This window comes from Primulina eburnea, chromosome 3 (assembly GCF_022965805.1).
Source record: "Primulina eburnea isolate SZY01 chromosome 3, ASM2296580v1, whole genome shotgun sequence".
Classification (NCBI taxonomy): domain Eukaryota; kingdom Viridiplantae; phylum Streptophyta; class Magnoliopsida; order Lamiales; family Gesneriaceae; genus Primulina; species Primulina eburnea.
Window position 1 is genome coordinate 9,589,884 of NC_133103.1, and position 27,798 is coordinate 9,617,681.

The 27,798-nt window shown below is 34.8% G+C and overlaps 5 protein-coding genes and 1 long non-coding RNA gene across 11 annotated transcripts; 3 read left to right on the plus strand and 3 right to left on the minus strand.

The window, feature by feature from the left end:
• The first annotated feature begins 170 nt into the window (after positions 1-170).
• LOC140826155 (uncharacterized) lies at positions 171-16,157 on the plus strand. Of its 3 annotated transcripts, XR_012116792.1 has the most exons (5): positions 171-363; positions 672-1,064; positions 1,144-1,448; positions 2,318-2,377; positions 2,482-2,969. It is a non-coding gene; the product is annotated as an uncharacterized lncRNA (long non-coding RNA). The 3 variants fall into 3 exon arrangements; XR_012116793.1 differs by lacking the exon at positions 1,144-1,448 and having other exon boundaries at positions 181-363; positions 2,482-2,964; XR_012116794.1 differs by lacking the exons at positions 1,144-1,448; positions 2,318-2,377; positions 2,482-2,969 and adding an exon at positions 16,145-16,157 and having other exon boundaries at positions 184-363.
• LOC140826154 (lipid phosphate phosphatase gamma) lies at positions 3,518-5,762 on the minus strand. Its single transcript, XM_073188310.1, has 2 exons — positions 4,917-5,762; positions 3,518-3,550 (listed from the first exon to the last, which is right to left on the minus strand). The coding sequence occupies exon 1, from the start codon at positions 5,602-5,604 to the stop codon at positions 4,921-4,923; it is 684 nt and encodes a 227-aa protein (XP_073044411.1). The 5' UTR covers positions 5,605-5,762; the 3' UTR covers positions 3,518-3,550; positions 4,917-4,920.
• LOC140826149 (protein OSB2, chloroplastic-like) lies at positions 7,163-8,472 on the plus strand. Its single transcript, XM_073188306.1, has one exon. The coding sequence runs from the start codon at positions 7,282-7,284 to the stop codon at positions 8,467-8,469; it is 1,188 nt and encodes a 395-aa protein (XP_073044407.1). The 5' UTR covers positions 7,163-7,281; the 3' UTR covers positions 8,470-8,472.
• Positions 9,248-11,359, plus strand: LOC140826150 (beta-1,4-xylosyltransferase IRX9). Its single transcript, XM_073188307.1, has 3 exons — positions 9,248-9,894; positions 10,491-10,722; positions 11,055-11,359. Exons 1-3 carry the CDS (start codon positions 9,248-9,250, stop codon positions 11,172-11,174), a joined length of 999 nt encoding a protein of 332 aa, XP_073044408.1. The 3' UTR covers positions 11,175-11,359.
• Positions 14,765-16,453, minus strand: LOC140826153 (probable rRNA-processing protein EBP2 homolog). Of its 2 annotated transcripts, XR_012116791.1 has the most exons (3): positions 16,313-16,453; positions 14,843-15,829; positions 14,765-14,799 (listed from the first exon to the last, which is right to left on the minus strand). XR_012116791.1 is itself a non-coding variant. In XM_073188309.1 (2 exons), the coding sequence occupies exon 2, from the start codon at positions 15,799-15,801 to the stop codon at positions 14,926-14,928; it is 876 nt and encodes a 291-aa protein (XP_073044410.1). In that variant the 5' UTR covers positions 15,802-15,829; positions 16,313-16,453; the 3' UTR covers positions 14,765-14,925. The 2 variants fall into 2 exon arrangements, 1 of the variants encoding a protein (XP_073044410.1); XM_073188309.1 differs by having other exon boundaries at positions 14,765-15,829.
• A 2,966-nt stretch (positions 16,454-19,419) lies between these two features.
• LOC140826156 (E3 ubiquitin-protein ligase UPL4-like) lies at positions 19,420-27,581 on the minus strand. Of its 3 annotated transcripts, XM_073188314.1 has the most exons (18): positions 27,424-27,580; positions 26,345-26,968; positions 26,110-26,220; positions 25,891-26,007; positions 25,639-25,797; positions 25,363-25,524; positions 24,846-24,998; positions 24,639-24,760; positions 23,396-24,545; positions 23,154-23,249; positions 21,476-22,630; positions 21,174-21,398; positions 20,979-21,083; positions 20,399-20,479; positions 20,235-20,303; positions 20,027-20,155; positions 19,854-19,937; positions 19,420-19,751 (listed from the first exon to the last, which is right to left on the minus strand). In XM_073188314.1, exons 2-18 carry the CDS (start codon positions 26,948-26,950, stop codon positions 19,686-19,688), a joined length of 4,590 nt encoding a protein of 1,529 aa, XP_073044415.1. In that variant the 5' UTR covers positions 26,951-26,968; positions 27,424-27,580; the 3' UTR covers positions 19,420-19,685. The 3 variants fall into 3 exon arrangements, with proteins under 3 accessions (XP_073044415.1, XP_073044414.1, XP_073044413.1); XM_073188313.1 differs by having other exon boundaries at positions 19,420-19,937; positions 26,345-26,965; positions 27,424-27,581; XM_073188312.1 differs by having other exon boundaries at positions 19,420-19,937; positions 27,424-27,581.
• Positions 27,582-27,798: the final 217 nt, after the last annotated feature.

Here is a 27,798-nt window from a genome sequence, read left to right on the forward strand (position 1 = left end):
GCTGCCAAGTGTTGGTGAGACTCGCAGCGTGAGACAACGTGACATCGGGCACTGGTCCTTTGAGCGTGACAGTCACGTGCTTCCCGCTTTTAAATACTTTTTTCAAAATGGAGTTTTGGTAAAAATTATTTCGTTTACTTATCCAAATAATAAGCCGAAAAGTATCATTAATCTCCATCATTCCTCTTCAGTGGCTGTGATGAATCTGACGATGCCTTAAATTCTTTCCTTTCTGTTTGAGAAGTGAGATAAGTAATAGAGTTCAAGTTCTTGAGTGGGTTTACAGTGAAACAGAGCTAATCTCAGCAATCGGCGGAGGCTGCTCAAATACTCAGAGTGACACTTGACTCTTGAGTTTCAAAGGTAGATACTTTATCTGTACATATTCTTCCGGGGGGAAAACCCATTGTAAATGGGGTGAAATGCAGAAATATGCGTTTTTATTTTGTGTTCTTTGATGGGTTAACGGTCATCTGTAAATTTTATCCTTCTGCTGTGATTAAAATGCTTGTGCCACCACATAAATTCGCGCTTGAATCCCATCCCTTCTACACATGGGCTATGGCATTCTTGATTAACTTATTTGGATATGTATATCTACTTGTGTATTTGATTCATCATTTATGCTCAATTGGGGTCCGATAATTTCTAGCATAAATTGATTATGCCAGTTTCTTAGCTGCTGAATATGAGTTTGGACTTCTCGGGCGATTAAAGATCGTTGTTCAAGAAATATGTGTTTTCCTTGACAATTGACATGTTGACGCTCGTCTCGCCCCAACTGCAATTGGCTCCTAGATTTGGGAATTCACCTCCATATACTATCGCGTCCTGTTTATCTTTGTATTACCCGCCTCGGGCAAGTACAAGATGTCAAACTAACTATAAGAGACCCGGTAAAAGATGGAGATGCAAGTGTGCCACTAGCTATTCGTCTGATCAGGAACAATTCGGAAAGGAGGACGAAGAAGATTTTCAAGTGCTGGTGGCCATTCAAAGTTTGTACAACCATATTGTAATCCTTGACAGTCCTAGTTCAAGGCTTTTGCTTCTTGACGCCACTGGTATATGTGTGGACTTTTCTGATTTCGTTTTCCCCATGAAATCCAATAATCAGTTAGATATCATGGAATTAATTTGCAGGTAATATTCACCATGGTTCGCCGAAACGGAACGGGAACGGTAACTGTCGTTCCAAAGTTCCAGGGTAAATCGGTGATTGTTTGGTAGCATTGTTCTTCGACTTTTTAGCGGTGATTTAACGGCGATGCGGAACGGAACGACAGAGCGGAACGGAAAATCCGAATTTTCAACTTTCACATGGACATGAGTTTTGTTTTTGTTGATGGAGAAGAAGATGATTGAAGTGGTGAGTTGGAAAGAAGAAGTGAGACATGACGCTGATTGCATTACATAAAAATAGACAAAAAAGATCATCCGATTCAGAAGTAAGTTTGTGATGTAAATAATAAACAAATGAAGCCAAAAAATATAATATAAAATAAAGAAAGTTTTCAATTTATAAAACTAATAATATGTGTAATCGTACAATAATTGTGTTGTGTGAGCTGTATAAACAAGGTGTTTTTTCCCCATTATCCTCTCTTCTTCAAGTTTCTTTCAGCATCTGCTTCAAAAAAAAAAAAAAGTTTCTTTCGGTATCACATAAAAATTTTTAAAATCTTCTCATTGATTGTCTTTTGCCGAGTTGGTGCTGCATCATTTTATTTGCGGATTGTTTTTTCATTTGGATTTGCAAGCTAATCTGTAATATCTCAACCTTTTATCATGCTATTGTCTATGATGTATTTATTCTATGGTTTGGTGTTTAAAAAATATGGTTATGTGATATTCATGGTCTATTACGGTAAGATATGTTAATGGTTATTGTATATGGTTATTGTTTATGGTTATGTTTATTAGAATGATTATGTTATTGGTATTATATCTCATAGTTCATGATTATGGAAATGAATTTATAGAATAGAAAGTTGATCTTGAGCCAAATGAAAAATGGAAGTGCAAAAACGATATGAAAAATGTGACAATAGTTGTGGTTTTTAGTATAATGTCTTGTAATAACTTCATATATTTTATTTTTTAGTATGATGTAATTTATATTTAAATTTTTTTTTATCAATTTTTAGAATTTATTAATTTTTTTTTATACAAACGTTCGGTGTGCTATGAAATATATATACATGATATGACTCAATATAAAGGATTGCAAATTCCAAACCCAAATTATGTAAAAGCTATACAAGTTTGACTCCGCTCTACTATATTCACAACGGCGGTTTTAATTCCACTTTTATAGGATGAATTTGCTACCTTGCCGCCCGTGATTCCGAGGGGTCTAGTTGCCATCTTTGGCCTGGTAAGCCATCTCTATCTGTTCCAACTTTTGTGCAACATCGTTTTGGTATCCGTGTTGTGGTTTTCTTGGAGCATAGTTATTCATGATGACTACTTCGATTTCAGGGTGGAGGAACAGCTGCTCATTTGATGTTGGAATTATGGTCTTCGTTGCAACTCGAGGGGTGGGAGATTGACGAAATTGTAATATTCCTAGTATTATATCTATTTGGAAATCTCACGATGCTATGTGTTAAGATTGGAACTTGGACCTAACTCAACCCCAAAAGCTAGCTCAAGGGGGGAGGATTGTCCAAGCCAATATATGCCACTCAAAGGTTATTTATCCAACCGATGTGGGACATTTAACACACCCCTCTCACGCCCAGGAATGAACATCTGGAGCGTGGAGTTTACAAATGACCCAATTATGGGCAGAACGGGTGGCCTAATTATAGGCAGTCCAACACATAACGGTGAAACCCGGGCTCTGATACCATGTAAAGATTGGAACTTGGACCTAACTCAACCCCAAAAGCTAGCTCAAGGGGGGAGGATTGTCCAAGCCAATATATGCCACTCAAAGGTTAATTATCTAGCCGATGTGGGACATTTAACACTATGGCAGTACGAACTAACTTTTTTCTAATGAAACATTATAGTTTACTATTTGAGCACCCCTATCTCAGCGTCTTCAACTACCTGGCACTGAAAATGCCTCAAGTCATCGTGATTAAATTTCTATTTATGATTTGATTTGTAATATTTTTTTTTCTGGTTTGATTAATAAATCAATTGTTTTCTGGAGAAATAATTACATGCAAGATACACCTACTACTACAATTTTTGTACCCATTTCCCAATTGAAATCACAAGCTGAATCCTGATGAAAACAAGAGCCTTGAAAGCATTCAAGTTGAAGAAACAGCAAATCAGAATGCCAATAGACAAACAATACAGAACTGTGTGGAATGTTAGATTCAAGTTCTGCTCCTTTTAAGAGTGTGTGTATCTATATAGTAAACTAATTAAAGGTCCTTGTAACAGTGTGTATCTATATAGTAAACTCATTAAAGGATAGCTGCTGGAAATCCACTTGGTTTCCAAGAGACAGTTTCCACAAACTGATCTAAAGACAAAGATAACAGCTTTTAATTTTCCCGTCTCCTTCAATCTTCAGAAGCACCAAAAGAACCTGGATAAAAAAAATTGTATAAATCAACCACACAGAAGGAATACAACTTGATGCAAGTGGATTGAAGTATTTGATTAGAAGCTACAAGTTTCAAAATAGTCGAGGATTCGAAAATGCACTGTTATGGTTGAAAAAATAACTAAAACTAGTGTCTTTGGCATCTTTCATTTCATGGATTTGAATTATCCAAATATATCGAATCAAAAGTAATTAAGAAACTGAAATATTTTCGTTGCAAATCATTCCAGTCCATTCGTGCAGTCATTGTTTCAGTAATTTGTAAACATTGATGAGATCTTCTTCAGGGTTGAAGTTTTTGTTACAGACAACGTCACTTGTATTATCCGGTTGCGCTTATCAGTCTTACTTTGGATTAGGTACTGTTTTTGTTTGTAGTTTGTCTATTTTGGCTGTATAGCCGTGGTATCCCTTGTATGGCTTGAACAATTTTGAACTAAACATAAAATAAAATACATGTGCTACATACACATAATTGAACCCAGGTTCTATCAACTAGCATTCGTTGTTCAATCATAGTCGTGTGATTGTAACCTTACTGTGTCAAACAACGAAACTTCACATGCTTTAAGAATACAATCATCTAACTAAGTTTAATGCAAAATATCCCTGCCTATTTGCTAAGTATCTGCATCTCAGGTCTTTTTGTTATTTATAAAACATTACCCGCTCAATCAAACGCAAAGTTTATGAGTTTTTTCATGTCCAATCCGTACTTCCGTAGGATCGCTATTTGAAAATTAAAGATCTTTTAGGCTTCATGACAAAGAATGAGTAGGCTGGTATAAAAAATTTTAGACTTGTTTAGCATGTTTGGAATCATACCCAATAAGTCCTATCGGGTGAAATAATTGTATATATCACTATCTAATCTTACATTTACTCAAATCTGAATCTTTTATCCATGCTTTCGAATATTTGATTGGAAAGATTTCTAAAATGTCCATTTATCACAACCTAAGAGTTTTACTACAAATTTCTGCAATGGCTCATTACTCTGCTAAAACACGGCAGATAAGAAGCACAACACACAAATACCAAAACCGCATATATTCGATTTCAAAGCATAAAGTGCCATGAATTCATACAAATTTCTATAGTGAAACACCACAATTTCCAATAACATGGCATTTAGCGAGAGACATCAGTTAAAGGTGGGGAATTTTTGAAAAAAGATCGCATTTTAAAAATCATATCTCCAACTTTACCAGCTAACTATTGCCAATACATCGCTCATTTGAGAACACATGCTAAAAGATGAGAAAACATCGATAACAGTGAAAATATCAAGAAAACTGACAAAAACACTCAACAAGCCCTAAATAAACCAAGACAAATTTCCACATACCTATTTAATCTGATCTCTTGTAAGACACGTGATTCCTTGCAGCCCTCGCATTCTCGTACTCGAATTTCAGCACGTTTGGAATATGTGAAGTGTCCTTCACATAAAAGAATCTCCCAAAAGCACTCTCCTCGATCGCCGGGAACCGGCACCACAGCAGATTATTGACCACCCAAAACCACCCTCCACCCAAAACCGCCCCCAACGCCGCCCCGGCAAACACCTGCGCCACGGTATGGTACCCCAAATAAACCCTGGAATACATGGTCAGAAACGCCAGCGGCCAAACCAAGATACCCATAGTCCACATTTGCTTTCGGATCAAAATACCGATCCTATAACGAGTCAAAAGCGTTAAATAAACGGCGAAGAAGAACATGTACTGAGAATGGCTGGAGGGCCAGCCGTGCGAATCGCACATTTCCAGCAGCGCGCACGTTTCAGGCCTAGCTTGCTGCACAGATGTCTTGATCACCTCGTTAACGAATTGCGAAATCAAAAGGCCGATGGCGAAGAACATGCCTTGCAGCTCGCGGCGAAAGATAAAGTGCGACACGAAGCCTCCAAGGCTGATGAAGACAGGGACCAGAGAAATCCAGGCCAAGAAATGGCCGATTTGGTCGCCTCTCCGGTACCGGACGTGGGTTAGGGTTACGGCCTTTAGGGTTACAGAAGGGATTGCATCCGACATCGTTTTGATCGAATCGATCACTCAATCCTTAATTTGGGTCAATTCTTGGTTAAAAATATGGGGTGGAAAATGGTGAAGAAGATTTCAGATGAACGCTTGGACTGGTTCAGCTGAACATAATGTAAAGGAAGAGATCGGTGTATGGTGCATGTGCTAATGTGCGCCGAAGGTGTACAGAAACAGTTGAAGATGGCCAATGGACGAAAGTAGGAGGAACTGGAAATACACGTGGCACTATAAAAAAGAATTAAAAAGTGAAATGATTTGTGCGTGTCTAAATTTAACGCGTGTGGCATTTTTATGGGCTTGGTCGATGACTCTATTGTATTACATTTCTCACATTTATATTTTTAATTAAGATAATCATACAAATATTTTATGTTAAAATATATAAAGAGTAATGTTTTCCATGTAATATAGAATTTTTTTATTGGTCCTTAACCGACTTGACTTGTGTGCGAAATCCCTGACCCATATGGTCGGGTTGGCATTTCATTTCTTAAAAGATTATTCAATTATGTAAAAATAGTCCCATCGTTTGAAATTTATGTATCTCCACGCTTATAAAACATTGTCTACTTTAGACATATATTTTGATGACTTTGATTTTGAACTATGCACAAAAGGTCTCAAAACAATTGAGATATATTTTATCTTATAAACTCATGATCTTCATTATATATTTTCAATGTAAAATTTTCGTTGCATTCTTAATATTACTCTCCTCAGACAAAATATCGTCATTATTCTCATTGTCCGAATCTCTCGTCAAGCCCATCTTTCATCCTTGATTCCACTTCTCTCCATTTAGTTGAGAATTCACACCTTACGTGAAATATTTGGAGTACCACCTAACTCGAGAGTTTATCGCGGATTTAATATGAGCCCACACATCTTTCGTTTATATAAACTGTGACTTTGATATAACTTGTTGTATAATAAAAATTACATATTTCTACAATGCTATAATATTCTTCACTTTCTAAAACTCACCTCAGTTACTTTCCTTTCACCGTAGTCTTCGCATAAGCCATGAGTGGTAAAAGTGAGCTTTTCCAAGCAGCCCTTGTTAGTGCAACTCAGTGAATCCTTTTTCACTTGCCATACATTCAAGAGGAACTTAAATATAAATTTCCATATTACGTGGTTTATATCTGATTATGGTGAAGTGGAATTGCCCCTAATACCTGAAAATAAATCATGTTTTGGTTTCAGTTCATGTCTTATATCTGACTATGAAAATAAATTGGTTACAAGTCATGTAACCAGATCAAAACAAAAAATAATTAGGAATTAAATTCAAATTCGTATCTAAATGATTCAATTTCGATTCCACCTTTCATCAGAATTGGAATAATTGTTCCATACTGGATTAGTCGGTTTTAGAACCGTTGCCAAGCCTATTACAACTCAGGGTTTTTTTTATATAAATTTTTGTTTGGTAAACATTAAACAAATTTTTATTTTTGACTTAAATAATTATTTAGTTGTTTCTATATGCATTATACATTTTGTATTTGAAATGCTGGAAAATTTTGCTAATTTGTGACCAAACTTCAAAGTTAGTTTTTTTGTTTTTTTTAAGATCTTGTTGAAACGAAAGTCCCATCACCCAAAACCCTACAGAAACCCTAATTCAAACATACATTACCCCCAATTTTTCTGGAAGTACCAGCCATGAATGTGCATTACAGAGCCAAATTATCGGCCCATATGATTTTCCCCTCTCCTCCTTTAAGAAAACCCCTTGCTTTCCTTCGAATCCTTAACACCCTCCAACGAATCAATTTCTACTCCATCAAAGCCACTAGAAACATCCAAAAAACCTATCAATTCACCAAGCCCGGAGCCCAGAAATACTCTGAAATATCACCAAGCTTGAATCAGGGAATCAAGAAGCACAGTGAAGTACTAACGGCTTGGCCGAGACCAAGAAAGATTCCATACCAAGAAAAAGTCGCAAACTTGGTGAATTTGATCGGTCATGTCCAGACCCCTGTAAAGTTTGAGGCTTCTTCTAATGGGGAACACTTTGCCGCCTCTGTGATTTCTCGAGCAGATGGCGGCGAAAAGGTTTCTTTGTTAGTTCCTGTGGTGTTTGAAGGTGATTTGGCCCATATTGTGGCGTACCATGTAAAGGAGAATGACACTGTTTACGTGTCCGGAAAGTTGAGTAGGGATCCTATGCGATTGATGTTAAATCAGTATGTCGGAAATTTTTATGTTTTGGCGGAAAATCTTAACTTTGTGGAGGGATTGGAAGTAAATTTAATGGAAAAGAGAGAAGGGGTCTCGTTGAACATCGGTTCTGAGGAGCGAGGAACTGTTCTAGGCCGAAATGATGCCGTGAAAGTTGATAAGGATTGGTTTAAATCAGGAAAAGGTAAAGGGAAGAGCGTAAGAAGTGTTCGAAAGAGAAAGGATTGGGATTTGCAGTTAGATTTATGGAGGGATCTTGTGAAAAATCCTCAGCAATGGTGGGATTATCGTGATCACAAGTCCAATGGGTTGGTTAAGGAAAAATTCCCCGATTTTAAACAAAAAGGAACCGAGAAGGGACTCTGGTTGAGTAGTGCCCCAGAATGGGCGTTGCCAGGGCTTGAAAAACTGGGATTTGACGTTAACGTTATTGGTGAAAGGTCTGGTGAAATGAATAGACCGAGTAAACTGGACAGTTCTTGGAAGAATCTGGTCGAAAATCCAAATAAATGGTGGGACAATAGAGCAAACAAGAGAAACCCGAAAGGACCAGATTTTAAGCACAAAGAGACTGGTGAAGCGTTATGGTTAAGCAGCTCACCGGCCTGGGTGTTGCCTGGTTTACTGCCTTCAAGCGATGTCCAAACATTGGTAATTCATTCATGATTCAAATTCCACCTTGTATATGCTTTACTTTTTGTGGTATTGTCTCAGATAGTGTCATATATATAAATCGTAATTTCTTGTGTATACCAACATTCAAAATCATGTCAAACGTGTGTTAGTTAATGAATCATTTTTCAACGATTACTACTTTTTTTGGATTGCTTTAGATGTCAATCAAAGGTCTGAACTCCCAAAAAAAAGATTTCATTCCTCTTAAAGACAATTTTTTTTGGGTATTTTCAAATACACTGTATGTGTTCTTTTTTTTGTATTCGCAGTTAGTCACGAAGTAGAAGAATTGGTATTTGAAGTTTTGAGCTGTGAAGTGTATGTAATTACTCTTCAAATTATAGCACACGAGTTCAAGTTCTTTCTACTCATAACCATTATTGTAGAAAAGGAAAAAAGAAATTAGGTGGATGAATTTACATCTCAACAACTATTTGGTGCAAGAGAGCAATTCTTTTTTATTTTATTTCTTATATTTCAAGGCATGACTCTGTCAAGCAAAGCCTGACCAATTAAATAATTCTAATCACTAACAACTATATGATTCAATTCACCTACATTCAATTCTTAATTATGATATTTTGTATCCCGCCTTTTTTAGAAGCTTAATATTATTTGCATTACTTCTGTTTAATATTCTTGAATTTGATCACAAATCCCACATCATTATATCCCTCTCCTTTCCCCAAATCGTTTATTCTCTTCTTCAAGAACTTCCCAACAGCCGGAATCCCTAGAATATTAAGTAATTTCTCTCAGTTCTTGGACTATGGCATCTCTGGAAAGATCAAAGAAGAAGATGCACTTGTGGAAGAAAGCCATAGTCCAGTTTATACTATGTTTTGTGATGGGATTTTTCACCGGATTTGCCCCAGCCAACAAACCCTCGATCTTATTGGGTCGTATTTCAGCCCCAAAAACTGTAGATGTTTTTCATGAGACAAAAACACATAATTTCAACAGAAGTTTGTTGGATGAGAGGCAAGAACTAAAACCACAGAGACAAAACTTGAAAAACGAGGTAATGCCAGAAGAAGAGGAGGAGGAAATTCAAGAAACCGATTCGAGAAGATTGGTGATTGTTGTTACTCCCACGAGTAGGAGAAATAAGCTTCGTGAGGTGTTGCTTTCAAGACTTGCCGACACATTGAAACTGGTGGCTCAGCCATTGTTATGGATTGTCGTTGAACAGAAGTGCGATGAATCCAAGGTTTCGGAGATGCTAAGGAAAACCAGAATCATGTACAGACATGTTGTGTTCAAGGAAAATTTCACAGATTTCAATTCTGAAATGGATTATCAGAGAAATATTGCTCTTAATCACATTGAGCATCATAGATTGAGTGGAATTGTCCACTTTGCGGGGCTTTCCAATGTTTATGATCTCAGTTTCTTTGAAGAGATTAGAGCAATTCAGTAAGTGTTATCCTGCCAATTCCTGAATTATTGTTTTTTATATATAAATTCATCTTTCGTGTTGTAGCTACGTTTTGTGCCAACCGCAATAATTTGTCCATTAATTATTTTCTTAATTAACTTGAAACCGTAACCTAGCATAAAATTAAATATCACACTCCATACTTTATTTTTAGACAAGTATAAGGTATCTTGCAATGATAAAGCTATTATAACTATTCCTATTTTCTTTAAAAATTTATGTTCTCAATCATTCCAATTTGTTGAAAAATTAAAATTTACGCTTTTCTTCCATAATACTTTTAGTTATCATAGTTTATAGTATATGAAAAATTATGAATCAAAATGTATGTATATACACACACACTCCACTTTTTATTTAATTCTGCTGGAGAACGGTAATTATTTCTAAACTATCTACACTACTATTATTACAATGTTTGAAAAATATATTGTTTGGGCTATGTTCAACTCAAATTCTCAATTTTAGATTATTATCATTAGCTATAATTTTTGATAAATCGAGAGAATCAGTTTAAAGTGAAAGTGCGAGAAGATCGATATTGCTTGTAATTGGAGATGAAATTGATTTTCAGGGCATTTGGGACGTGGCCAATAGCAAAACTATCAGCAAACCGGAAGAGGGTGATAATTGAGGGGCCGATTTGTGATTCTTCGGAAGTTATGGGGTGGCATTTGAATAAAATGAGCAATTTAACAGATACAACGCCACCCCCTATTCATATCTCAAGCTTTGCATTCAATAGTTCTATTCTTTGGGATCCTGAGAGATGGGGCCGCACTTCTTCTGTTCAGGATGAATCACAGGTACAATACATATGCAACACAATATTTAAAGTTTTTAAAATAAAGCATTTTTACGTGATGTGTAATTTTTAATTGATTCAATTTTGTGTAAAAACACGTGCATCCAAACACTCGAAATCAGTATGAAGTTCGTATTGTGTTTCGCGTGATTTTATATTTTTAGTTTCCTTATTTACAGAAAAACTCTATGCTACATCGAAAGAAATTCGGCACGTTTAGTATATATATCATTGCATTTATTGATATAAGGTGGTTTCTTCGTGCATTTTTTATAACATTTCAAAATATTGATTTTCATGTCTGAAATATTTTTTTTAATTATTTAATTGCAGGATTCACTAAAGTTTGTGGAAAAAGAAGTTCTTGAAGAGGAAACCAATTTAAAAGGGATTCCAGCCCAGAGTTGCTCTAATGTTTTGCTGTGGGACCTTCATATTTCCTCAAAAATATAGAACATTATCATCATAATCTGGTGATTTCCATATGAAAGTTTAGCACAAATTAATAACGGGACAAAAAAAATTCACATTTTTAAAATCTTTAGTTTGTAAAAATTATTATTGCTTTACACTTATTTTGGCATCATTTTGTGGATTTTTGTATTTGAAATCATCCATGTATTTGGTTGTATTCTTTATTCCGCGAGACATGTCAATCATACTCATATTTATACAATAAAATAATAATAATTTTGACACAAAAATAATATTTTTAATGAGTGATTCAAATAAGAGATCCGTCTCAAAAAATTAATATGTGAAATTTTTTATTTATTTTTGTAGCCCTTTAGACAACAAAATTGTGCTTCATCCTTAATTAATTTTATAAATCAGAGGGTGGGGGCAAATTGCATTCGCCACTCATAGGTAAGTCAAAAGAACACGAGACTTGTTACGTATAATCAATTGTTTTTTCTCTAAAAATAAAATAAAATTGTGTTTTTAAATCACAGGCATAAAATTCCCTGAAAATAAAATATGAATGGGTCGCATGCATGTTTGGTTAAAAAACTAGTATTTTGATGGACTATTAATTCGTCCATGAACTTGTTTTATACACAATATGAAAGTTTTTTTTAAAATATAATAATAAATTTAAAAAACTACGCAAAATATTACTTAATTAATTACATTTTGACCATGTGCAAATCAATTATATATCCATTTCATTATTCTATTTAAGCGCAATTTGTGTAGCAATAGCAGGACTTAACTACCTACCATTAAAGTTGATTTTGTCCGTCGAAATTATTTCCAGTGTTTTAAAATATTATATTTTGTTATCTAAGACGTAATATATTAATTTTTTAATAAAATAAAAATTATTATCTAATTTTCCGGTTTCGTTGTGCAAAACTCATTTATACATTATTCTAAGTTTTCTGAAATAACCATATTTTAATTTCAATAATTCGTTACTCCAAAAATTAGTATATTATATCTTAGACAACAAACTATGATATTTTAAATTTTTTGCATAATATTTAAAATATATATATGTGTGTGTGTGTGAAACCACTAAATAAATAGAATCTCAAGTTTACGTTGAATTTAGAGCACAAAATTGCACGATCACCATCGACGAGATAGACTTTGGATTTAAATTGTCCAAATTTTAACTAACTAGAATGGTGATTTCTTTGTCTGAAACTGAATATCAATCATCCGAAAATACGTGGTTTCTGGGTATTGTTACTCGTATATATTTTACTTAAAATCATATAATATTCTTCAGAATTTCAACCAAAATACTGACTCTTTTCATTTAATGATACTTGCAAGTGCTCCTTGGCCTTGCTCACCAAAATGCATCTTGATTATATAGTCTCGCATAATATACCCTTTTTTAACTCGTTTTTCTCCTCCTTTTTGCCTTATTTACGTTTTCGCTCCCAAAAATTTTGGAAGAGAATCTGTTATCGGCCAATCTTTGCCTGCGTGAGCATGAAGGACGGATGTTTGAGAGCATTTAGGATTTTTCTTCAGAGAAAACTGAGCTTTAAGTTATAGAATTGAATCTTACTTTCAGGCAATTTTGTTGATTTAGTGTGATGGGAGAATATTTTGCGCCTTCGAGTTACTGGATCAACAGTTTGTCCAATTTTGGTGATTCTAGCATCAAAAGGAAGAAACGTTGGGCCTCGGCATATGGAAGGAGATGTGGTGGTTGTTTTGTTGTAGGAAAAATGTGTGATGGGTATTTTGAAATCTAGGGCTAATATGACAAATTAAGTCAACCTAAAGCCAAAATTCGTTTTAGTAGCCCTTAAAATCGCGAGTTACGCTGGAAAGTCTCAAGTGTTGGCGTGACTCAAATCATTATTGGATTTGATTGCGTAGATTCAAATTCATTCAAATATATTTTTGTTGTTTATAAAAGTCAAACAATAAACTTCAAATTCATTTCTTGCAATTTTATATAGTATTTTAGTATTTTATGTTAATTACGTTAAATTTCAATTTCACTCTAATAGTATCATTTAAAATCAATTATACTTCGTATAAATAATTATATGCATTCTTAACATTAAAACTATAATCGAAATTCATAGATTTCAAATTCATCTCTCCAAATACAACTCAGTTTCCAATGGTTGCCGGTCAGGTTCAACATTGTCAAAAAACTGGCTTCCTTCTTACCGGAAGATGCATGCTACGGGAGCCGGTCACGAACTCAAGTCCCACCGCAGAAGGCAGAAGTGGGACGACAAGCTAGGCATTGAGTCCAAAGAGCAAGAATGGCAAGAAGTTGCTGATTTTGTTCCTATTGACGGCTTCTTAAACTATATCGAAGAAAACGCGAGTTCCCGCTATCCTTGATTCCTTCAACCTAAATCCTAATGATCGTACAGTCTAGACTTATAGTGTGAAGGTGTCTTGTGTTACTCTACTAGCGATCTTGAAGGAGAACTTGATTAAGGAGGAGTTTGACCCTATCAGATTACACTCACTGCTCACATTTGAATGGGAAATTCTATGATGCATGGACGGAAAAACGAAAGACGCAAAATCTACTTGTTTTTAAACTATACATAGTAGTAAGTGTTTAACTCAAATCTCCGAGCAAGCTCTTCCAACACATTGTGAACCATCCTTCAATTTATTAATGGCCTGCACTCAAAAAATGATCTCCTGCACTCAAAAAATGATCGCCCCTTATCTGGTTTGCTATATTCTTTTCTGATACCACCACCATTGGCGACTGCATGGGGTTGTAACCTAATCCATCGCCTCCTCAAGTAAGCGATGACATGACAACGTGAGCCCAACTCGTTAACGTATGACTCAAGGTACAAATCTTTTGTTGACAACTACTAAGTTTCAACTAATTTCAAATAAATCAAAACTGGCTGAAGTTCAGGTCCTTGGTGTGTGAAAAGATTTTAATTAAATTACAAAATACTTTTTACTATAGATATTTTATGCACATGTGTCATTGAACTTTACATACGTGGAAACATGTTTGATATAATGCATTCTGCACACTCAATATTTTTCTGAATGGTTATGTAAAAAATCTGTATTCATAAATTTTTCCTCTAATTGAGCAACTGTAAAAGTTAAAAAAAACGCAAATCCAATGCAACATATATATTCATCAAATAAAATATGTAAAATCTATCTCAACCATTTAGCATAAAAAATCTGGTCAAGTACACAAAACGAGATGTATCTCAAACATGGAATTGTCTATACTCATCGTTCCACATTCCAACAAAAACAAAAAGAACAAAGACAAAAACCAAAACAACGAAGTTATGTCATATCGATAGAAGCACTCCCGATATAATAAGCACTGTTAATCAATAATCATATAAATTTCACGTATATTTAAAATGAAAGTCGAACCCAAACATGTTTTAACCCGTCGGGAATTTTATAACATTGCTGGGTATGTTTTTCCGAGTCTACAAGAGATCATATGTTCAACTTAAGCTTCATTCAACAACTTGCAAAGAAATTTTGGGGAATTTCTTCTGCTTTTTTTGGATTACTTCCCAATCAATTGCAGCCAAAAACATACAGAAAACTCAAAGCACAAGTTAAAATTGAGATAGGGCAATTTCCGCATACCCTGCTCAGAATATATAATGCTCGTAGATCAAACAGCGCAGTTTGACAGCTTAAATCATAACAATCTATCCAAAATTGGTGATACATGAACACCTTAAATCCACAATCCTTGAAATAAGTTCGAAAAATCTCACCTTTTCTGTTTCTTTGATCCGGGGAAAGTGTTTTTACGGAAATCTCTGAAATCATTTGTTGTCTCCACCGTGTTTTGCTTTTTCATTCCTTTCTTCCCTCCAAAACCAAATTTGGCATCCTTCATATCCTTGCCTTTCCTCTTATTAAATCCCTTCTTCCCCTTGCCACCGCCTAGCTTTGCCTTCCCTCCAGAACGATCTCCGGGAGACACCCCTGGCCTCTTCTTATTCGATCTTTCAAATGATTTCCCATCTTCAAAAGCCAAGCTAAGATCACCATCATTGTCATCCTTAGCAAATCCACTCTGCTGCCTCTGCTTCCGCCACTTCTTAACTGATTCAATATCTTCTTTCTTCTGTTTAGTCCTCTCCCTCTGCTTCTGAGCCTGTATCTCTTTGGCTAACTTCTTATTCTCCCTTGCCTTCCTTCTCTCCTCAGCCTCTTCTGTCTTTCTCTTCTCTGACAAGAGCCGTCCCTTTACTTTTTCCATGTGTTGATCAGTTTTCACCATTTCCGCATAATAGTCCGAAGGCCTCAGGAAAGGTAGCCCCATAGACTGAAACTTCATAAAGGCCTGTCTTGCACCTTCTAGTGCCTGTGTGTAGAAAGCAAGTTCCCGGTTCAGGTCATCATTCACATCGACCTCTTGCCCCTGGTCAATATCAATAGAGAGTTTTTGCATCCAGTCTACATTTTCAGGCCAGCTGATATCTGCAAGTTTATCGAATAAGCCATCCTTGTTGTAAACAGCAGTTTTTGAAGGCTCAGTCAGCTGCACGTCATCACCATCTTCTGATCCTGATTCAGACTCAGAAACAACTGGATCATCATCCTCTGCTCCTGAGCCATTCATTGTCCCCTTATTAGACATGTGTGACTCTTCTAAAGTTAGAAAGAGCCTGCAAAAAAGAAAACCATAAACAAAAAATTACCCAAGAGCTTAAACGAGACAAATGCTTGCTTAAATATAAAATCCCACTGAAATAGTACAAATTTCTCTGCACCTTTTTAAAAGGTTTTCTTTTTACTCTACTTTTTACAAGCCAAATTATCAAGAATCCCTATTATACAGCAAAAAACTAACGACAGCGTGAACTCCCTCAAAACAAAAGCTGCGTTTCGATTTCAATTACCAGGGTATTAGGAAATAATCAACTACAAGCCCACAAAACATCAAAAACTGACCATTCTTCAAATAAGAAACTCAATTTCAGATAATATTCACAGTTTTCGCGATTAAAAACAAGTTCAATCACTCAAGGAAGTACACTAAAGTCTTAAATGTTCGAATACAAAACGTCTGGATTCATCAGCTAATCGTCAGAGACAAACTAAGATTAAAAAATTAAACAAAATAAAGCACTAGGATTTCGGTAACTTACGCTTGTATTCGTCGAAGTTCGCCTCGTTCTTCGATAATCAGCTAAGAAGCAAGCTGGTCAAACTTCACTGCCACGAGGTTAGGGTTTGTGGAGACAGGGACAGGGTGACACTAGACGAGGCCCCTCGTAATGTTATCCTTTATAATTTCAGCCCAATACATTTGGGGCTAAAGGCCCATTTATTTTTATCCTTTATTGTCAATGTATATATAACGAAAAGGTTTGTTCAAACTTATTTAAAATAATTTATATATAAAAAAAATTATAAATTATTTTAATAGCTTATAAGCTGTAGGATCTTTTTTAAAAATTAAATTGTTAAAATTTTAGATAAAATAAGTCGATAAATCTTACAGAAAATATTAAAAATCGAACTGGACCGATCGATTAGATCGAGAACTGATAATTGATCTAACGAAAACTGATAACTACTCCAAAGTCGACCACGATTAAAAACCGTTATATTTTGGTTGAACCAATCGAATCCTCTTGAACTTATGAACCAACTAACTGGTTCACCCGTTTGAAAATTTTGATTGACTTTATATTTGAAGTCTTAAATTTTTATTTTTTTTTTGATGCCTTACATTATAAAAATAAACAATAACTATTTTTAACATATTATTCATTAAATATGATCATTTTAATCACGAATATAAAAAGTATTATTATAGTTATTAATACTACAATATTTATAATATTATAATAAATTTTATTAGTTAAATTATTAATTGATATTATTAAAAATCAGTATAGTAATAAATTATGATAACAGTTATATTATTAGTTATTGCTATTATTTATTATATATTTATTAGAATAATATTATTATGTGATTAGTATAATTATATTATAATTTTATTTATGGTAAATAACAGTATTATCAATTACTGTATACAATTATATTTATTATTTTTATTCGTAATAGTTATAACAATATTATTTATTATTATCAATATTATATTTTTTTATATTTTATAAAATAATAATAATTATTTCTTGCATTATTATGCGAGTATAGATTTGATATATGATAAAATTTTGAAAGATGTTCAGATAAGATCTTAAAAAATAAATTGGGATTACCTAATTTTTTAAAAACAATTTACAACTTGTTTTGAAAACTTATAAAGTTTTTTTAAAAAAAAAAATTGAGTGTTTTGAGCGTTTATAAGTTGAGTTAAACACCATCATATTTTAATTAAAATTGGAGTTTCAGTGTGAATTTGAAACTAATGAAATTGATTATTCCTGAAACAGGATTCGAGCCTTTTATTTTAATGTTATTATAAATTGAATTGTTTTTATATATTGACACATTAGTATTTCTCGATGAACTTTTAAATAAAAAGATTTATAATTCGTGCCAACCCGATAAAATTATACATTGTTGCAATGTATGGTATAATGTAAAAGAATATATATCATATATATTATGAAATAAAAGCTTATTTAACAAATATTGTGTGTTCGAATTCGGCCTGAAACATTATCGAATATGTATTCGGTAAATTTGAATTCAAGTAAAAATAGTGTCGAACATCTCAATATCATAAAGATTAAACCCGATCAATTTCATCTAATTTATTTCAAAAATTATTGATAAGAGCCTTAAATATGATTTATTCATATTTTAATTTTACAGGTATACTTTTGCTAACAAAAATTTTCCAAGATATTATTACAAGAAATCGGTATTGATGTATAATTTTGTTTATGTGTTTATATGTGAGTAGTTGTGCGTTGTATGTCATCTATTAAGTTAAACACAAAATAAAGTGATCACTTACTGTTTCGAGTTATTGTGCTTTAATTTATCTACTAGGATGTGAGACTTTAATGTGTAGAGATATAAGTATAATTTCTGTTTTTATGATATACTAAAACAGAAATATCAAAAGATAATGATAAACATTATTCACATATGTGTCATTGTACTTATATCGCGCGTTATCATGTTTCATATTCTCTATCTTATTGTATAATATAGTTCTGAAAAGAAACTAAAAGATTTTCTGAAAAAAACGTATAGATCTGAAAGATCAATACTCGTTCTTAAGTTTCCGCTTAAAATCAAAAGATCTGTAATATCAGTACTCGTTCTTATGGCTTCAGGTACGCTTTCGCTTACATAAAATTTTTAATAATTTAACATGATAGATTATATGGTTATATGGAGTTTTCTCAACAAGTGGTCAGAGTCACTCATGTTTGAATCATGCATATTTGTTTAAAGTTTTGGATATTATTTGATTCCAAATCTGGAAAAAAAACTCTATTTGAATTTTTTTATATGTTTTCATATCTGAAAAATATTTTGATTGAAAACAAATTTTTCATAGATTCAGGTTGATAGTTTTGAATTATGGTTCAATTTTTATTTTTATTTTTTTAAAAAATCTATCGTTATAAATACATATGTACTTGCGGTGGATTTCCAACATGTATAATAATTGTCTCAGTTAGGATAACAATCATAATAATATAGTGTTTGAATTGTCATACGATTTCGAAAATTGGAGTAGTATTATCACCCTCAATTATAATTTTTTATAAATCGTAATCGTTTGATCCTACAATGTCAAAGTTAAGTGCCTACAACTAAAATTTCCCAAAAAGGATGCATAATTAAATTTTATTTTAAAGTATAGTTTCCTAATTTTTCGAAAATCATAATTTAATGAAATCTTTATGCTCAAGAGATATTTGAAAATCGTATTATTGTCCTGTCATTTGTCATCCCACGTTAATTCATTGGAACAATCAAATCAAATATATTTAAAATTCTACCAGCACCATCTGTTTCTTGAAACTTCAAATATTTTGTTTTGATATAAGATCGTTATTACGTTCTCTTCTTGAATCATATAATCAATTCTCTAATGATCGTCACTTGGATAAAATATAAATACAATAAATAATGTTAATTCAAAATTGTTCATCCCAGTATTTATATTTTAACTAAAACCATATTTTATAAAATAAAAATTTATTAAACTTATAATATATATATATATATAAAATAAAATAAAATAAAATAAAATAAATATAAGATTGTTATATAACACGCTAGATATGTGCGCTTTTATATAATAAAGGGAAACACCAAAACTTGACAAGGAATTAATAGATATAAAGGTTAAAATCTAAATAATCTTTGTAAAGAAATAGAAACTATGAACGACCATAAGTTCTGTACATTAACCATCAACCATTGCTATTCATGAAGAGATCTTCACATGTATACTTCAATCAGCTCTTTCCTCCAACCATTCAATCTGCTCCATAGTTTTTCAACCAACTACCCTACTTCCATATTCACATGCTATAGCCTGTAGATATATACATACCAGTTTCGGCAAAGAGAAGGAGATTACGAGAGGTGGAACGATCCCTGCCCTTCGGTTATGGCGTATAGCAGCTTCTCTTTCATAACTTCCTGCACAACACACACGAAAAGTTAGCCGGTTTTCTGCATTTGATCCACGAAAGAGTAGAGAAGAAATGATATCGCGGGTAGAATAGAAAGAGCGAGGTCGACTTTTGTTGAATAAGGTGGGAGCTTCAGATAATTTGCACAGGTCATCACACTGGGTAAGTCGGCGTCAATCCACTTGCCACAATGCTGTCAAGAAGTCAAATACCAGAATATTAGTAATTACAGTCTAGTGGAGAAAGGTGTATGATCTTACTCAAGGATGTCTATACTCTGACCTTTCGAACTATGGTCAGTTTTGGGTTGAGAGAAGCCAAGCCACCAGTAGGAAGGCGGGGTGCACCAGTCACAAACTGCAAGAATGCTCGTTGCTGCTCACGGTTAAACTCTCGCATTATTTCAAGTAACTGAGAGTTGAAAAAGATATCCGTTAGCTCAAATGAAGGATTGCTAAGAACTGAAATCAAGATATGGCACTGTACTAACATCGACGATTGGGGGACTACTGATTGTGTATCCATGGTCGAATTTGATGTGATCCAAAAGTCCATCCGACTGTATAAAAACGAATAGAATATAAAAGGACATCAGCTGGCGACCAGAACAAGTATTGACATTCACTGGTTGTTAGATTTGTTAATAATACATACATTCCATAGCGCATGTTCTCCGCACAGTAAGCGTTCCAATTCTCCTTCAATGAAAACTTTCAGATGCTGGACAGATAAAACCTGAAACCCATTGCAGAAGTCGGAGGAAGCAAATATCAGAAACTCTGTAATATATCATATCACACAAAATCAAGTCCAGGAAAAGGGATCTTGCAAAGATACGAAAAGTTGCCTCTTTAAAATCCTGGGAAAGATAATTTTTAACTTAGAAGCAATACAGCTCATTTACCAATGTTGGCAGGAACAAATAAACTCATCACACATGTAATAACTATCTTTCTGTATGAGCGAGTGGAAAACGTTATTCAATTATCACAAACCTTATTCAAGTCGCAAATATTTGGGACAATACATTTTACATCTCATGTATAAATTTTACACTTCAAGATCAGGCATTGGTAAATCATATCATACGCCTCACAACGGCAGAAGACTCGTCAACAAAATCAACACAATATTTTCTTGAATAGGACGTAAGGAAATAAAACAGAAGGAACTATTCAAAGTGTATCTCACAAAAATCAGGCAAATGACCATTCATGTTAGACAGAGAACAAACCTGATCAAAACCTGACTTAAATGCTTCCACTTGTCTCGAAATTCCAGACTTTGTTGTAGCATCAACTATGAGGGTGATATATTCCTCCATATTGTCCAGATTTACCTGTATATTATTAGTTTAAAATATAATAAATGCATCCAATTTTATCAAACAAAACATCTGGCAAAGAAGAATGACAGTGCAAAATCTAACCATCTTTGAGTCAGGTGCCAAGCCATAATCTGGATACCCTGGAAGAGTAAAATCAAGGCAGAGATCCTCAATTTTCGTGCTCCGCAAACATACATCAGGTTCTTGTGATTCTTCTTCTTCACAGAGGGATCTCAAATACTTATTCCTTTCAATCACGGCCTGAAACTCTAATAAAGCCTTTCCCAATGAAGGATCAATCAACAGGATGTCATCCACAGTAAGTTCCTGCATAAAAAATAATGCATCAAATACACTGTTATATGTATCATTAACCAAACGTGTCAAAACCAAAACTGGTATACCTTGCCCAGAACAAGTTTATAGAAAGCATGAGAAAATGGAAGATCTAAAACTCTTCCATCTTGAAGTGCTTTTGCAACTATTTGTCCCAGAAGTCTGAACTTTTTAATCACTTCTGAAAACGATGAACTACTTTCTGCACTCAATGAAGGTGACCAAGGTCGGGGGAAGAGTCCAACAGGAGACACCAGAAATCCAGGATTCTCAGCCTCCGCAGCATTCATGCAGTCGACCTGGTCTTCTCTCCACATACCCAAGCCATTTCTCTGAAACTCATGGCATACCAGTGTGTAGAATTCCAGCGTCGGACCAAGACCAGTACCCACCTCCTCATTATATTCCACTTCAAGAAGAACCTTTTGATGGGCATGGAGTTCCATCATGCGAGTAGCAGATTCCAGAATTGTATTCCTGTTAACCAAAAACTTCTTGCGTGGAAAGTTCCCATGATTTTGCTGCCTGCCGCTAGAACTTCCAACATAAGTTTGAGGTGATGGAAGAATTTGAGCCGGTGATCTTCCAAGTGCCGCAAGATGAAAATATTTACATTTGGCTTCAAAAGCAAATAAAAATGGGTACGAAGCCATTAACTGGGTACACCATGCAGGCATAGCCCCAACAGAGACAGCCATAGGATCTCGCATCTGCTGTTCTAGTTTTTCACTCAACTTACTGTTGACAAATTCATTTTGAGAGACACCATAAACCGCCACGTGAAACTTATCCAAATCATCTGTTCTTCCTTCAGCAAGCGCATATGTTCTCACACGAGACATCAGGTTAAGTCTCATTCTATTTATTCTTTCCATGCTTCTCAGAAGGAATAATATATCATGAGCAGACCCCAATTTCTCCACATCGACTTCAGAAAAAACTGTTCGTGAATTATACGAAGACGGCTGGCAAAATGAGGTTTTTTTATAAGTTATTTTATAAATACGAGTCCACAAGTTTGCACTTGGGATAATATCATGTTCAAGTTCAGTTTGCTGTTTGAGTATAGACTGATACAGTGTCAATTTACAGTCCAGTTGCTGCCCTTCCAAATACAAAAGTAACTTCTGCGAAGTATCTTCACTGTTACTGCACCCTGGTTCCTCTGTTTTCACGGCAATATCCTTTTGAAGAGTATTATCCTCCTCTTGCTCAAAGGCACCCTTTACATGATCAGATAAAAATTATATGAGACAAATCCTTAAGGTTATGTTTGGGAGGAGATTTGAAATCCATAAATTTCGATTACAGTTTTATTGTTTGCGATGAAACAATATATCAAATCTTAAAACCACACATTACATATTATTGAAACAAAGTTGAATGGATTTCAAATAACACTATTATTGGGTTTGGGTGAACTTGAAACGTATCTTACTTATCATGAAATATTATATAAACATGTGAGAAATGATTAGAAGTTTATGATGATACTTCAAAATACATTTAAAATCTATGGACTTGAAATTCATCCCTCCAAACACAACCTAAAGTGATTAAACATTTCAGATAACTGAATCAAACAGACTTCGACATGGAGAGGAGAGAGTAACCCAAGAAGTGCAATTATTTTCTATGGAAATAACTAAATGGGAGACCAAAGAGACGGGAAAGAGACTACAAATATATAGCAATTAAAGATAATAAACACAAAATATAGCAATGACCAAGAAGAAAGCATCATACCACATGGACACCAGTTACTTTCTCTAAATTCAGAATTTCTCGTCCAGAACGTGCTGTGTCCCTCGGTGAAGACAACAATACATCTTGCTTTCCATCCTGTAAAGAAGAAAGAACAAATCAGATGTATACTCGTGTCTAATTAAAAGAAGGGATAAGAAATAAATTTCAATTTCATTTTACTGAAACAAATTATAAGGTGTAAGCATATCCATCAGCTAGAAGTTTAATAGACGAGAATAAACCTGCGGTTTATGAACATTATCGACCATTTTTTTAGACACAATACCATCAGCAATTTTGTCTACTGAATCACTCGAGTATGATGGTGAATGAGAACATGAACTATTACTCCCCTTTAAATCCTTTGATCCCAGAGTCGAACTCTTGGGGTCAATGTTAGAAACTCTAGGCCACAAATATCCTTCAATTGCATCCAAAGGCAGAAAAGGGTCAACATTCACAATATCTTCAGAGTACTCACGAAGAGAGATCTCCTCCTTTTCCCTCTCAAACTGAACTTTGAGACATGGATATGAAGTGCAACGCCCATATGGAACAGTAGCATAAGAGTTTCGCAGCTTAGATGCATGGTTCAAGATGACGGGGAAATTTTCAACTGAAGACAGAGCACTTTGTAGTTTTCGTACTATTGTCAAAAGAGAAAATTTCTCCAAAGCTGGATCACTACATGACAATAGTAGTCGTCCAAACACCTCAAACCCTTTTTCAGCATCATAACATTGATTGGATGTATCATAGGTCTCTTCTCCTGCAGGATGCACCCCATTTGATACGTAGTTAACTAATGCTTTAATAACCCCACTCTCAACCAACTCAAAAGTGGAAATGGAGTCTTTCTCATTAAGCTCTGACAGTATTTGATGCAATACACCATAAATCTCTTCTTCCAGTTGACTGCAATTAGCATCCTCCGAGGATTTACTCAACAGGGCTGTTAATGCACTTGATAAATTTCTGAGCTTCTGAAGAATATTGGACACGCCTTTCTCAGGGTTCACCGATTCTGTTTCAAAGAATGCAGTCCAAATATGCCTTGCAAGATTATGTACAGTGTCTTTCTGAAGCTTGCAGCATCCATTTTCAGGAGATTTTGAAGACTGGCCCATATCAAATGCATAACATGGGCATCTACGTACTTCTCGGAAAGCTGATTTTTGTGCTCCATTAGTTTCCAGACGCATGCCATCGAAAACTGGAAAAAGCTTCAAATCTTTATCTGGAGAAATCAGTGCTAAGATGGCAAACAGGACACCTTCCTTCATAAAGGAATTCAGGAAAACATGTGGAAGCTTGAGCATCAAAGTATCAACAATCTGAAGGGCCAATAATATTACATGATGATCCTTTCTCACAAATACTCCAGCCAAAAAGCTGTCAGTCCACACAAGAGGTTGCAGCATTCAGATTAAAATAAGATAAACACTGACAAAGAAATATCACTAAGTAGAAAAGAAACCATTTTACCTTGAAAAGTTAACAGTTTGCAACAAACTCTGAAGCACATCAGGTGTGCTGAAATGAACTAACTTAGAGATAACAGAGAGACAGCCGTAACATACAAGCAGATTGACGCCAGTACCCACCACCTGCTTAAATATAAAACAGGCAGCTAAAAGACTAGGAAAGAAAAACTAGAAAAAACTCAAAGTAATCACTTATGAAAGCACCAACCCAAATCAGTATAGGAAGTAAATCAACTCCAAACTTGGGGAGAACGTCGGGATGGCTCAAAAGAAAAGCCTCCTTGTCTGACTTTAGTTGATCATCATGTTCCTTACAAACTGTCGGGAGAAGCTCATTCAACAACTTCAAAACTTCATGTATCTGAGAAATATAGACCCAAATAAGTGGCAAAGATAGAGTACATGTGGAAGGATTTAGATGGGCTTCTTGTTCAAAGAAATTTGCCAACCTCTACCGAATAATTCTTTAATCAATAACAAGAAAACTTAAATCAATCTGTATTGAAATTGAAAACAATCTCTCTAACTATCCATTATTCCAAATACATAGATTCACTGATGTTTAATTTAAATATCCAAACTATAGGTGGTCTCAAGCATGTTACTTTTGAAGGCAAACAAATAATCAAGATCCCTGCTTAGTGAAGAAAAGAATAAATCAAAAATTGCTTAAATTAAGCTATATTCTACAGATAATCGAGCACTGAAAGATCACGGGCGCACACCTGACTGTAATGTCCATCCAACATGGGGACAGAGTGTGTTCCATGAGACAGATCATAAGAGGATAGCATGTCCTTCACTGTGTTGCTTATGTTTAGCTCAAAAAGTGTCTTGAATGCAATAGTAGAGCCAGCAGCCAACTTGGCAAGTAATCCAATTAAGCCCTGAGAGCCATTTATAAGAATCATAACTCATAAAGGAAAAACTACAAATGGGATCTTTCATGGCAGTAATGTTTCTCAGATCCATGAAAATTGGGTACAAAAAATTTTGCTTACTGTATTTGTCGATTGGCAAAGGGTAGTGCGACTATTTAGGCCAATGAGATGTACTGCATGCTGTACCAGCCCATGCCTACAAATTTCATCAAGCATATCTGGAGAATGATAGATTTGCTCACCTATTCTAATCAAGCAAGTGGCCACACTTTCAACAAGCTAAAAAGGGAGATAAATTGATTATTAGAAAAACAAAGATCAGTGATTTTCGTACAGATATTATTCAAAGATGAGGCTTTTTTGAATGTGTACCTGTCTATCCTCATACTGTAGAAGATTACACAAAATCGGAAATGCCTCCATGAAAAGCGAAGGAGATTCAGGATATTGTTTCTTACATATATTGACAACAGTTGAAAGAGCGATCCTCTAAAGGTACCAGAAAACAAAAGGAGAAAGGGATAAGGCTTCAATGACATAGCACCATATTGACACTGTTGTAAAATGTTTTAAACAAACGCATATAAATACCTGCACACTTGTTGAGAAGAAATCGATATAACTCAAAACAGCCATGATAGCACCAGATTGTAAGCAAGCAAGAGGTTGTTCACGTGAAATTTTCTTTAAAGCTTGCAAACACTACATTGGGAACATAGATGAAAATGAAAAACCAGATACAAATTACATGGAAAAAAATTCACATGGTTACAGTAGCAAGTGTTTTATGACAAAATTCTAAACAGATTAAGTTTCAGCAGCATACTTGTTCCGCCACGTCCAAGTATTCAATAGACATTAATCTTTGACAAAGAGTAGGGACAGCATCATGCCTCACAAGAAAACCAGAGGATCGAGGATTAGCATCGCACAAATAAGTTATCGCTCTTATTGACAAGAGTATTATATCAGGATTGCTCTCATGTTTCGCCAGTTTGACGAGTAATGGGGAAAATGAATCTGCCATTAGGCTCGATAAAGAACTATCGCTACAAAAGGATAGCAACTCGCAAAGCTCAGTGAGTAAAGCCAACTGTGCTGATTCTTCAAACTCATCACTCAAACTCGACAGCACTTTCTTAAATTTAGTGTGATCACCAGTTGATTGATGCCTATAATAATCACGGAGACTGCTATCCGAATCACACGAGCCATTGGTTGATTCCTTCTCCCCATCAACCTCTGATCTTGTTGACCCAGAAGTGGAAGACGATGTTTCCATCTCAGCATCGCGAGCTTCGTGAGCAGAGCTCATTTGTGTTTGGGCAGACGAGCTTGAGGTACTCGGACGGAACTCAAACGAACTGCACGCTCTCTTATCGGCTGGCAATTCGTCCACTGTTTCAGTTCTCTTTTGACCTCTATTTTCCATTCAGAAATCCCAACACTACTGCACAGAAAGATAACAAACTTCAATCGACCCGTCTCACAAAAGATACAGTAAAGAATCGTAATAATAGACAAAGTCATATAATCAAACATCTGCCCATATTACCCAGCAAAATAACCAAACAACACGATCTTTTTATAATTCCCAGAACTTAAAAAACAGATAAAACCAAACAACATAAACAACAGCATCACAGAAAAAAAAAAAGAATTAAACCACGTCAATGATCAACAACACCCACGGAAAATTGCACCAGACCAAACATTGATCATGCAACAGAGTACATCAGAATCAACCATTCAAAAAGACCACAAAAAGCATCCATCTTTAGACACGAACAAAGAAAAACCAAAACTGAAATCGAGCCAATCAATCAAAAAGCTAGAATTCAAGCACCGATAAACATATCAAAAACCCAAAAAACTTTTCCCTTTCTCGCTCTGTTTCACTTTTACCTCCAACAGGTCACCGGAAAATTGATCTCGCCAGCGTTACAAAATTCATGAAAAAGTTTACAGCGATTATGATGATGATGTTGATGGGTAGAAAAACAGAGTAAGAAGAAACACTTTTTTTTTATATGGGAATTAAACGAATAATGATAATTTTCGGAATACATATACTGTAGAAAAATGGTTCCTTATAGAGATATAATACATGCTCAAGTTACGGTTTCGTCCTTTTAATCTTGGGCAGCTTGAGCAACACGTGTAAGGCTGTGGTGTAACAAGATTATATTTGGGCTTTGAATGTATATGGTCTCAAGGCCCAACATTTATTGGGCCTTCACACCATGTCCTTCTATGTAGGCCCATTGGATTCGCCCATAT

Coding starts and splice junctions, on each gene's coding strand:
- LOC140826153 (XM_073188309.1), bottom strand. CDS start 15,801: ATGTCTAATAAGGGGACAATGAATGGCTCAGGAGCAGAGGATGATGAT.
- LOC140826150 (XM_073188307.1), top strand. CDS start 9,248: ATGGCATCTCTGGAAAGATCAAAGAAGAAGATGCACTTGTGGAAGAAA. Junction 9,895..10,490: donor GAAGAGATTAGAGCAATTCA/GTAAGTGTTATC, acceptor ATTGATTTTCAG/GGCATTTGGGACGTGGCCAA. Junction 10,723..11,054: donor CTGTTCAGGATGAATCACAG/GTACAATACATA, acceptor ATTTAATTGCAG/GATTCACTAAAGTTTGTGGA.
- LOC140826154 (XM_073188310.1), bottom strand. CDS start 5,604: ATGTCGGATGCAATCCCTTCTGTAACCCTAAAGGCCGTAACCCTAACC.
- LOC140826149 (XM_073188306.1), top strand. CDS start 7,282: ATGAATGTGCATTACAGAGCCAAATTATCGGCCCATATGATTTTCCCC.
- LOC140826156 (XM_073188313.1), bottom strand. CDS start 26,950: ATGGAAAATAGAGGTCAAAAGAGAACTGAAACAGTGGACGAATTGCCA. Junction 26,221..26,344: donor ACTTGGACGTGGCGGAACAA/GTATGCTGCTGA, acceptor TTCCCAATGTAG/TGTTTGCAAGCTTTAAAGAA. Junction 24,999..25,362: donor TGGATGGACATTACAGTCAG/GTGTGCGCCCGT, acceptor TATATTTCTCAG/ATACATGAAGTTTTGAAGTT.